The sequence below is a fragment of the Psammomys obesus genome, unplaced genomic scaffold (genome assembly GCF_907164565.1).
Source record: "Psammomys obesus unplaced genomic scaffold, mPsaObe1.curated_primary_1811, whole genome shotgun sequence".
NCBI classification, from domain to species: Eukaryota; Metazoa; Chordata; class Mammalia; order Rodentia; family Muridae; genus Psammomys; species Psammomys obesus.
In genome coordinates, this window is record NW_026585689.1 from 2,834,681 (window position 1) to 2,847,052 (window position 12,372).

Sequence of the window (12,372 nt, forward strand, 5' to 3'; positions counted from 1 at the left end):
TCCTCATCAGCTCATGCTAAGCACCCACTGTGCCTGAGTTGGCAATCCTACTGTCATCTGGGAAGGAGACAGATACAGGGAGCACTTAACTGTGTGAATTTATAAGATTGTAAGATTGTAAAGGCCACTAGCTGAGTGACTTTGGGTGGATGGAAGGATGTCAGACAGTTTCATACTGTTGTGCCTGTCAGCAGAATGTCTGAAGAATGGGTTCTTCCTATAGTTCTTCACCATTTTTCTAGAGGATCATCTATTTCTTATCCTTTGCCGTATGGTTAGGTGGCTGAAGATGTAGCCCAGTTTATTTACTGATGTTAAGATTCAGGAATATCAACTGGATGCTCAATTAATTATATTTATATTTATATATTGATGTATTATGTACACATGTATATATCTGAATTAATATGTAAATATCTTTTAAAATGTGTGGACAAGATTACCTAATCCTGTCTTGGGCCACTGCTGAAAGTAAACCCAACTTTCTTGATAATAATAGCTATCATTTTGTGCCTTTATAATATTTTAGATATCAATCCAAGAATTATTCTTAGTTAAAACCATGGCTAGGTGGATGTCTTTCTCAGCACTCCACACCAAGACTAGCAGAGACTCGCCTGAGTCTGTTGTAGCAGAGTTTTAATTCATTGTTACTGAACTTTCTTCTCCAGCTGTGTAAACATTCTTTTCAAATTCACTGTCTTTTTTTCTTTTCACTTGGTTAGTTTTTTTTTTTCTTCTTCATGTAAGTGTAACACTGGAACTATTAATTTTAATGAGTTACATGTGATCAAAAAGGAACAATTTGATTGAGTGTACCGAGACCTAAAAGTGCATCCACTTTTACTGTTCGGCACCAATGCAGTATAAAACCTTCCCAGAAACCATCTCCCTACTGAACGTGTAGACTCATGAGTTCTCAGAGTCATTATAATGAGCACTGATTCTTGCGGTGTTTCCTTGCATGTTTGCAGGCACACCTCCTTTAGGGGTCCCCATGGATTGTAGGCTGATTGTATCTGGGGTAAGGGAAAGCTGAAATTGAGGAGGCTGAGGGGGGTTAAATGTGGTAGACCCCGGGAACAAAAGAAAGCACCCTTAAAGAACAACATAGGAGAATGGGACCCATGCCAATGACTGAAGGAAATTAGGAATTCTTAAATAGTTAGAATTTGCATGTATGAATTTTTTTTCCCTTTTAGTGTTTGACTCTTGGGGGTTGTGAATTGAATTTTCAGAAAAAAGTCAGGTCTGGGTGTATGTGTTTAGAGACTGCACATGGTAGCGCCACACCCCTTTCTCTCTGGCAGTCTTGTGGAGCAGAATGCCCAAGGGAGTAGCTATTTAGGTTGAACACAGGGAGTGCATCAGAAAGAAACCCCACACATTCTTCAGATGTGCTGGCTGCAGATTTCTAGATTCCATGTTCTCCTAGAAATGAAACATGTATCATGAACACAACTTATCCCAAAAGTTCTGGTAAAATGAGGCACCTTCAGATGAGGGGACATCACTGTCTGACAAGGCTAAGATCCAGAAGTGATTTTCCTGCTGTTCTTTGAGATGTGGTCTCATTATACAGCTCAAGATGGTCTTGAACTCAGTTTTCTGCCTGTTTCCCAAGTGGTTGGTGTACAGGCCATGCCGCCACATCATCAGGCCTAGCTCCGCAGGCTCCAGTAAGGGGACTTGCTTTGGGTAGTTAAGCACCTTTGTTCTTGAGGGGAAGTGAATAAAGTCCGTAGCAGTTATTCTCCAGGAAGCTGTCAACACTGAATTCTCCTTAGAAGTAAACACTCACACAGGTGCAGGGCTTTCCTGGAATAGTTAGTTGCAGATTTCTAGGCACTGTGAATCTTTTTTTATCTTTTCAAATATTTCTCCTCTGTCTCTGCCTCTGTCTCTCTGTAGTCTTTCTGTCTCCCCAGCAGGAATGTATCTATGGGATGCATGCCTTTTGTGTGTTCTCATCTGTGTGGCACGTGGGGTGTGTGTGTGTGTGTGTGTGTGTGTGTGTGTGTGTGTGTGTGTGTGTGTGTGTGTGTGTGTGGCCTCTGGAGCACAGGCATTTAATGTGTTCAGCGTGCTCGCCTGGCAGTTATGTAGGTGCAGGGCATCCAAACACCAGTCCCCGTACTTCTGTTTTACCCATTCAGCCATCTACCAAACCCCTCCTTTCTCTTTTTCTTTTCTTTTCCCTTTCCGTTGCTACTCCTCCATTGTAATTCTCTTTTTCTTCTTTGGCTTTCCTCTCTCTTTATTCTTTTAATGTTGAAATAAGTAATAAAATGGATTTCATGGCTTACAGAAATAATATAAAAATAAAACTGTGCCCTTTATTTAGTTTACCTTAATAGCAATATGTTGAACATCTGCAGAACAGAACCACAACCAAGGTGCTAGTGTCGATACAGTCGAGACTCAGGGCATTTCCATCACTGAGGGGCTCCCTCCTGTTGCTCTTTCATAACACAGCCAAGTTCCTAGCCCTCATTTCAGTTTCCTGAAGAGCACTTTGATGTCAATGCTGGAAAAAAAAAATTTTGATAGAAACTAACTTTCATCTTTGCTGGGAAGTTAAACACATATGAGACAAACCCTGTTTGGTGGGCGGGTGCTGCCTCTGTGGTCTCGGTATGGGTCCATTTCTGTTATAATTGTCTTTTTAGGGAGATTCTTCTGTATTTTATTCCTGAGTTTCAGCTATCATCAGAATTTGAGTGCACGTCTATAGAAAAACTCATAACAAGTCCTGAGGTAAGCTGGTTATCTTGTAACTGAATGGCAGATTATCCTGAGTTTAATCTTCGGTGAAGAAAAGCCTAGAGTCTTTACACAGAAGAGGGCTTCAGAAAGCAATTAGTGACTGGAGATGGAGTTTCTTTACCAGAGATGTGAGAAATCTTCGTGATTACAGGCAGAGTAAGGTAGAAGTCTTATATATTGGGATGGTTGCTTGCAAAGACTTCCCCTTATCTTAGTTACTTTTCTGTTTCTGTGATAAGACAACTTACAGAAAAAAGGAGTTTATTTGGTGCCTACAGTTGAGAAGGTGAGTCTGCGATCATCATGGTGGGAACATGGCAGCAGGCAGGCAAATATGGTGTTAGAGCAGTTGCTGACAGATTACATTCTGATCCATAAGCGCAAGGCTGATTTTGGAAACCTCAGAGTCCACCCGAGTGACACATTTCCACCAACCAAGACACACCTTCTAATCTTTCCCTGACAGTTCTACCAACTGAGGACTAAGCATTCAAACATGAGCCTGTGGAGGCCATTCTCACTCAAACCACCACACCTCTCTCCCAGTGAGCATAGAGTTTCTGATTTTCTTCTCCAGTATCGAGATGCTGGGCTAAGGATTGCATAGATCAGCTCAGAGTACTATTCTTTGTAAACACGCCAGGAAATGATGAAGACAGTGCATTCAGCAAAGCTCCTCTTGGCAACAGTGCCACATAAGATGTGATGGAAAACTTTGGCCAGCTACTGTAGAGGGACAGTCTCATACAGGCGTTGGTTCAAATCCAGTGGAAAAGTCCCAAAGGGGCTTAGTATCCTTCAGGTGGAGGTGATGGTACATGTTGCAGGCCAGTGCAGGGAAGAGGCATCTCAGGCAGGAGTCTGAGAGGTCCCTCTCTAACACTATGGACCATACTGATTGTAGGGTTGGCAGGTGCACAAGGAAAGGCTGTAAGCGAGCAGAGCACTTATTGCTAGTAGGCCAGAGGTGCCAATGCCCAGGTGATATTGAATGACAGCTCTAACTTTCTAATCTGCAGTCATTGCTTCTGCTTTTTCACCTTATTCTCTCACTGCAGCCATCCTTTCTCATGGGCGTCTGTTGCATTACTTTTTTTTCTTAATTTTTTGTTTTTTAATATTAATTACGGTTTATTTACTTTGTATCCCAGCTGTTGCCCCCTCCCTCATTTCCTCCCAAACCTCCCCTCCCTCCCTCATCTCCTCCCTGCCCCTCTCTAAGTCTACTGATAGGGGAGGTCCTCCTCCCCTTCCATCTGACCCAATTGAGGTCCTTCCTGTTGGAGTCACCAGTGATCCCTGGGCCAAATGCGGCGGTTGTTTTCTTACCTGACTTCCCAGGTTTTCAACCTAGTTTTCTGATTCCTCCCTGAGCGTGTTCTTTGTATAGCCTCCATGACCACACATGTCTTCCTTGATTTCTTCCCTCTCCCACCCTCTTTACAGTGACTATTTTCTGTTTGGATTCTGGATGTTACCATATCTCAGGGCTTCTTCCTGGACTGTGTTGATTGCTCTGCTAAGTGTCACTTCTGGGTGATATCGCCTAGTCTCTTAACTTTCATCTGCCCAGTATGCCAGTAACAACTCGTCTCTTTCCATTCAAAGTATGCCTTCTTCACATTGCCTTTTGAATATTTGTCATTTTATTTTCCTTCACTGTGATTTGTTTTATCTGCAGATTGCTAAACAATGCGCTGTTTATTATTTATGTAGGCTACCATAGTTCTTTAAAGAAAATAAGAAAGTCAGGTAGGTCTAGTTCTCTTAATTAACTTAATTATGTTTAAAAGATCCCTAGTACCAGTGTTGGTTGGTTCCAGGCTTGTATTTTGTTGTTGTTGTTGTTTGTTTTGTTTTATGCTAGAAAGATCAATATTCTAACTGTATTCCAGACATATCACTCTCTAAAGTTAATGTCTTTTTCTGTTATTGTTTATTAAAACAGCTGGAGCGATGCCCAGAGAGCATAAATGAAAAGCTGAAAACATGTTTCAACCAGGTAAGCTTCCTTTCCATGAAGCCATTTATATTCTGAAATCTAAATGACCCTATGCTCCAAAGACGAAATAATATATGTTTTGAAATGTTAGATTTGAAAGGAAATCAAATTTTCCTGTTCTTATCAAGATGTAGATTAATTTGTAGCCCATTAGATGTCACAGAGAAACATCCTTTCGAATTTGAAAATGCAAATGTTCCCACAGCTAGAGCTTGTGAGGCACTGGTACAGGACTCTAGTTTGAACAGGAAATAGAAAGTTCTCAGTTTGTAGGAAATGTATTCTCCGAATCTTTGGAACACTAGAATAAAGCAGAAACTGTCAAGGAATCACAGCAAAGTAAACAAGCTCCCTGGGGGCTTAAGCTTCTGAAAAAAAGTCTAAGATTTGTGTACGTAACCATCGGCGAACCTCATAGCCTGTCTCCTCTTGAGCATGCTGTGTGCATACACATATGGCTGCTGCTTGCTGATGGGGAGCACTCTCAGAGACTCGTCTCAGTTTATGAAAAGCATAGGTGATCAGAGGGGATGTTACCAACACAAGCCCTGAGTCAAAGTGCTGTAGGCCAAAGCTTTAATTTACTGGGCGACTAAAGTAGCTTTTACTGTCCCAGGTTTCGCATGGAATTTCCATACCTGCTTCATTTTGGTTGACTCTCCCCACACTCTGCTCCACATCACCTCCCTTTCACCTCAGGGTTCTCCTCTTCTCTACCTCCTCCACCCAACTCCCTCTTTTCTTTTTTCCCATCTCCACAGCCCCCTTTTTAGTGTCCCCTCTTTACCCATATTTGCTCCACACATAATTTGAGAGAAGATGTTGCATTTGTCTTAATGAGCCCAAGTGGCTTCAATGTAATGCTTACTAGTTCCCACCCAGTTTCCTATAAATTTCCTAATTCCATTTGCGTTCCAGCCATATAGATTCTGCTGCGTGTGTAGGTATGTGTTTTCACTAACCACTCATCTGTTAATGGATGCCTATGCTGATTTCCATTTCCCTGCTATGGTGAAACACAGTATTCTTTAATTTAATGGAGCCATGCCCTCTCCGCTGCAGCACAGGCCCCAGCTGGTGGCACAGAGCTCTTCCTCACAGCAGATAGAATTATTGCATAATTGCACTACCTCATGCTGCCAACTGAAGCATGCTTTCGGCAAAGTCAGCTTTATACATCTTTGCATCAGTAATAATTTGAGTTCAGTGCCTTGACGTAGGAAGTTGTTAGTGTGTATCAAGCAGGGCAATGGGCAGGTAAGGCTTCTCCCACGTGGTTTTATAGAAGAGAAACTCATGAGAGCAGCTTGGTTAACATGTTGTAGGCGTGGAGGAACTCCGAACACATTATCAAAGTGGGTTTCGTCCTGTTTCTGTTCCCTCAGAATTCCTCCTGGTCCTCTTAAATGTTGCTACAGATAAGTCAAACCATTCTAAAATGGAAGAGGGCCTTGAAGGAGCAGCATGCCATCTTGGAAAACAACCCGTACCTTAAGTCCTCGAGGGGCTTTGGGGCCCTTTCAATACTTTTTACATTAGGATCTTTTTTTTTTTAATTAAAAATTTTTACATTAGTTACATTTTATTTGCTTTGCGTCCCAGCTGTAGCCCCTTCCTTCATTCCCTCCCAATCCCAGCCTCCCTCCCTTATCTCCTCCCTGCCCCTCTCTAAGTCCAGATAGCGGAGGTCCTCTTCCCCTTCTGTCTGACCCTAGCTTTGGATCTTTTTTTTTTTTTTTTTATAAAGCCCACGAGAGCAGAATTCCTTCTTTTTGTGGTCTCTGTGCTCTCGGAACATGACAGACTTGAGTTCCAATGCCACATCATCATTGTCAAGACAATCCCACCTGGCCACCTGCCAGTGCCTGTGAGGTATGATGGAGATGACTTTATACCACTAATGCGAGAACCTTCATGAGGTTTCTTCTTGATTCCAAAGCCAGGTCCTTAAACTTTCCTCACTACCCCTTCTATGATAATTACCTCCACATGCCGTGTCTTTTCCCCGTCTTCCTTTGTCTTGGAGAGTAAGTTTAAGTGTCAGAGTTAGCATGTAAAATTGCCTTGTGATATTAGAGGAAGATAATAATGTATTTAAAAATACACTGTATTCTTTAAAAAACATTCTCAGATCCAGAATATCTACATGGTTCAATATGAGAAAAGACTCAAGAGAAAAGTGCAGTCCATTATCTATGAGGCAAACAGAAGAGGAGTGCTTAATGAAGTTTTTCTGGGACAGTGTGAACTAAAGAGGAAAAAGACCGAGGAGAAACTCAGTGACCTTCGTGCAAAGCTGGCTTTGGTGCTGCAGAAACTTCAGCTGGTGAGTAACAGGCTGAGGAGCAGGGACAAGCTCTGCGGAAAGAACTGTGTCTGGATTTCTCTCCTAACGGGTGTGCTTTGCTTACCTGCCTTGGGTAAACCACCTAAGCCCGCCCTTGCTGCTAATAATGATACTAAAATCTGAAAGGGTTCAGATCTGGGCTCAAGACTGATACTGTGATAGATTTTTGGGGACAGAGGAACACAGAACAGAATGGCAGGGCTCTGAACAGAGTTAAGACCCTAAAACTGCTACAGAGAGGCAACTGCTGAGTGTTAGGAAGAAAAGAATCAGGCACATAGTTGGGGTCTCTTCTATGTCTCTGAGCAAGTGGGGTGGTGTATCACAGTAGGAGTCTTCAACCAGGCAGGGAAGGGGTTGGGGACAGGATCTGTGGACACCAAATAGCTCTTTAATAAAAACTCACTTTTCTAAGCAGGAAGACTAGGAACCTGGAATTCTGTTAGCTAGTTACAGACAATACCCCCCAGTGGAGTGCCTGTCCATCTCTGTGATGGGAGAGCCTGCTGCAGACACTGAGACCTAAGCAGCAATCTGGTCTGGCTATCCATACACAATCAGAAGTGAGTTAACCTTCAAGGCATAGATTAGAACATTTCAATTTTTCTGTACCTTTTTTCTCTAAGAAAGCACCAGAATCCCAGCTTGGGCCGTTAGTTGATGATTGTCTTAGTGCCTTTTTCTTTCGCTGTAATAAAATACTTGGACAAAGTAAGGCTAAGAAGGAAGAGTATATTTTGGTTTATGGTGCAAGATGTGGTCCATCATGAAAGTCAAGGCAAGGGAGCTTGAAGCTGGTCACTTTGCATCTTCAGTCAGGAACAGAAGGCTCTCATACTGGGAGGGTCTGACCACCTCTTTCAACACAGTCAAGATAATCTGCAAAGCATTTTATCTTTATATGTAAATGAAGATAAATTTTCTTAATCCCAGAGGGAGAACTTAAACCTAAACAAAAACAACCTGGAAAAGTCATAAATGTGAATTATTGCCAGTTTTGGGTTGTTTTTTTTTTTTTTTTTTGTGTGCTTCCATGATGAATTGAAGAAGCATTGGCCTGTCTTCTTTTATTGGCATACAGTCACTGTACACATTGATGGGTTTCACAAAAACAACAACAAAAGAAAAAAAATTCTTTCAAGGAGATCATTCCCCTTTTCCACATCCCTCCAGTCCTATAAGTGGTCCAGCTTCTAGATAGCACATAGAAATCTTAGCTATATCAAACATTTAAATACAGTAGCCAATGTTGTAAAGACTTTCTTTGGATTCTAAAAATAAATGGAGAAATAGGAGCCCAAACTGAGTTTAAGGACCTGTGGCATTTGGCCTTAGATTTAGGTCTGAGATAAATCTTCCTGAACTTAGATGGATGAGAAGGCAGGAACTGAGTGGAAAACTTGAGGCCTAGGGTGGACAGGCAAAGAGAGAGGCAAATTCCCCATTCATCACTGCAGAGTGTGGTGAACATGGGTTTGAATCCAGGCTGCCTGCGCTTCTGTCCAGGTTGTGAACACTCTGAAGTGAGAGTTCATTTTCCTTTCGTATATTCATCTTCAGCCTTATATATGCCTTCTATATCAAGTACAAAGTGAGACAGAAAATACTTCTGCTTAACTTTCAGCACGTTGCCAGAAGAGAAATCCTCTTTAATTTTGGTGATCTGGCAAGTGATTAAAAAGCTACATTACTTAAGAGCAAAAAGATAATTAATGCTAAGTAGTTTCACATCATGGTAATTGTGTTTGTGCTTCTCTGAACACCTCCACTTCGGCCAGTTCTTGAAGGAGAAAAACACTAACTCCCACCGAAGGAGAAAAACATTATTCAAATCCTTAACCACTCATAGGCATAAAATGAGATTAAATGAGAGAAAACATACGCAAAGGTTAAGAGCATTAATCAGACATGATGGAGGGTTGTTGCCACAGGAATCAGCATGATGACAGCAGGAGGCTGCCAGAATGACAGGAAAGACAGCTGAGCTTCTCCCCTGGAGTGACTGCAGCTTTTCTCTTCCAGGGTGCTCCGGAGGGGGACCTCGAGCAGATTGATGCTTACATAGAAGATTTGCTCAAAGAAGATCATCTCCCAACCACTTTAAATGGAAGGAGTCTAGAGTCAAGGCAAGCAAAAGATACAGAACAGTGAAAGGATGTCTCAAAAGGCAAAAGAGGTTTTTACCTCTTAAAACTGCTAATAAGAAAAATTGGAGATTCTTTTAGCAAACACTTCCTTCTTATAGCTATTGTAAAATTTGGTCTAACTCTTAAAATGTTATGTCTTGAAACAGGGACTGGTTCGCCATTCCTGCATGCCTTTTAAGTTGTTCTTTAACTCCTCCCATTCCATCAGAAGTAATTTCTAGCATTCTCTAGTTTCCCTCTGAGCTCTAGAGAAAAAGGAACTGTCACTTAAGCTTAACTTTTACTTTAGTTGGACCTTGATATGGTTTTTATGCTAATTTCATCATTTAGGTGGAGTAAAATAATCATTGTAAGCCTAATATGCACGTGTGTAAAAATTGTATTTTTACATTTCTGTGTGTGTAAAGACTTGTTTTACACTTTGTTCACTGGTTGCTTTGTTTGATTAGAAACGTTTGAAACTTTGGAAAGCACAACCATTAAACATTCCTTTGTGGAATTGTGTTTTAATTTATAGAGTGTACTTCCGATACAACATTTGGAATATGTGAATGGGATAGTGAAAGCCTTCATCTGCTTGTGTATTAACCTATTTGTTAAGTCTTCCTAAGAGTCTTGCTCCAACCAGTTTTCTCACTAAAATTCTACGTTGGTATATGATGAGTGATTGAGTGTATAGAAGCCATACCAGCCATTACACAGCTGAAAATATGGATCTAATAGTATCCAAAAGACACTGTTAGGTTTTCCTACTCAAGATATCTTCCAAGATTACTTTATATCATATATATTATTATATAATTTATTGTAAAGTTACTTCTACACTTTTAGAAACTATTAGTATACTTCAAAATAATTGATTTGTCTATAATTTGTTTTGATGTAAGATATAAGAAATCACACAGGCATATTTCTACTTATAGTATGTATGTTTTGAGACAATAAGGTATTTCCTCTTTAATGGTTTCTTATTATTCAGTTCTACAGAAATACTAAAACATACTTAGCCATTTTCCATCAGTGGACTTGTAAGTTTGTTCTCTGTGTGGTGATGGTTTGCCCACTGGATGCATGTATACATACCAATCAATATCCTGGAAAGTATGGTAATTTCACTCGTGTAGTTATAGCAGTTAGATATCAGAAAGTGAACTTGGTTAAAGGAGCTTATGATGTTTACTCTTCCTTGCCATCTTGACTAGGTATGAAGCCACCTAGGAAATACAGCTCTGAGTATGGCAGAGTGGATATTGCCAGAAAGGTTGAACTGCAGGGAGACCCTCCGGCTAAGGTGTGGTGGCACCATCCTAGAGTAGGGCTCCAGGTTGACTAAATCAGAAAAGAGGAAACCAGCTGAGCAAGAGCACTCATGTGTCTCTACTTCCTGACTACAGCTGTGGTTGTGACCTCAGGCTTCATGTTCCTCCAGTTATGTCTTCTCCAACATGTTCAACTGTGTCCCTCAAAACTGTGAGCCAAAACAAATCCTTCATTAAGTTAGTTTTGTCAAATATGTTGTCACGGCGATGACAAAAGTAACTAATATATCATCTAACAGTCCTGAAAATGTATTAATATATATTTCTCATTCCTATATAACATGTGAGCCCTTGTGTCTTCCCAGCTTTACCTGCATTATCAACTTGTTTCACTGATCAAATAAAATAGTTGTGTATCCTTGTACATTTAAGGTCCATATGCTGTGATACCAGTTACATATCTTCTTATGTTTTATTGATACTCAAATTTTAAAATTTGACCTTTGTATATTTTTTTTCTATTTGGTGAAAAGTATATTTCTGATTTATAAGAACAATTTTTATATGGAAAATTACCTTTTTTCTTATAGTATATTTGAGAATATTTCCATATACTCTTCAAGTTTTAAATGTTTTATTATGTTATAGGGCACCCATATGAGATTTCAATTATTTGGTCTCATATCCATTTGTTAATGGCTTTTGTAGTAATATTTAGAGAGACATTTATGATGCCAGAGTTATTTTTAACAATAACAACTTTTATAATATGGTTAATAACTATGTATATATTATTATATGTTTGATTCTCCTAGAATTTATTTTGTTATAAGATATAAGTTGGAAATCCTTTGTCTATTTCTACATAGCTAGAACCTGATCCCATTATTATATTAATCATTTCCCCGTTGATATGAAATTACACCTTTATTGTATATGAAATTGTTTTCTGTATACATCTTTAAAATGACATGAAAGGAGGACTAGTTTGGAGGAATAGTATCAGCAGAAGTGGGATGGGAGGTGATAAGATATTCACCCAGCAGATCAAAGCAGATGCAGAGCCGCACAGCCAAACTTTGGACAGAGTATTGGGATTATGGAAGAAGGGGGATATAGAAGGACCTGGAGGGGACAGGAGCCCCACAAGGGAGACTGCAGAGACTGCTGCATCAACCAAAGACAGTGCATAGAGAGGACCTAGACCCCCTGCTCAGATGTAGCCCATAGACAGCTCAGTCTCCATGTGGGTTTCCTAGTAAGGGGAGAAGAGACAGTCTCTGACAGGAACTCTGTTGCCTGCTCCTTGATCACTTCTTCCTGATGGGGGGACCTAGCCAGCCTACAGAGGAAGAGGATCTAGGCAGTCCTGATGGGGCCTGATAGGCTAGGGTCAGACAGTAGGGGAAGAGGACTTCCCCTGTCGGTGGACTAGGGGAGAGAGATAGGGGAGGAAGAAGGAGAGAGGGAGGGTGGAACCAGGAGGAGATGAGTGAAGGGGCTACAACCAGGATACCAAATGAATAAATTGTAAATAAATAAATAAATAATAAAATGATTTAAAAAACATATTTACTACCTAAATTTAATGGGGTGAGCATGATCACAAACATTTTATACGTGTGTGTGTGTGTGTGTGTGTGTGTGTGTGTATGAAGTAAAAATAAATTTAAAGCATTACAAAAAGATCTTACATTGAGCCTACTTCTAAAATTTTATTTTTTTAAAACTGTTTGTTTTCTCATGCCAGACTCAGAGTGCCATGGCAGTGTAATTAATAGTTTCATTTTACATAGTTTTGTGTATGTCTTTGTTTATTCAGTTTTCATTTCAACTTAAAATAGCTTTTTA

General features: G+C 40.4%; 1 protein-coding gene across 1 annotated transcript in view; it reads left to right on the top strand.

The window, feature by feature from the left end:
• Morc1 (MORC family CW-type zinc finger 1) overlaps window positions 1-9,266 on the top strand; it is a 169,052-nt gene extending 159,786 nt beyond the window's left edge. Inside the window, exons 24-27 of the mRNA XM_055593130.1 lie at window positions 2,670-2,757; window positions 4,715-4,768; window positions 6,900-7,094; window positions 9,138-9,266. Coding sequence (XP_055449105.1) covers window positions 2,670-2,757; window positions 4,715-4,768; window positions 6,900-7,094; window positions 9,138-9,266 — 466 coding nt within the window. The remainder of the gene's footprint in view (window positions 1-2,669; window positions 2,758-4,714; window positions 4,769-6,899; window positions 7,095-9,137) is intronic.
• Window positions 9,267-12,372: the final 3,106 nt, after the last annotated feature.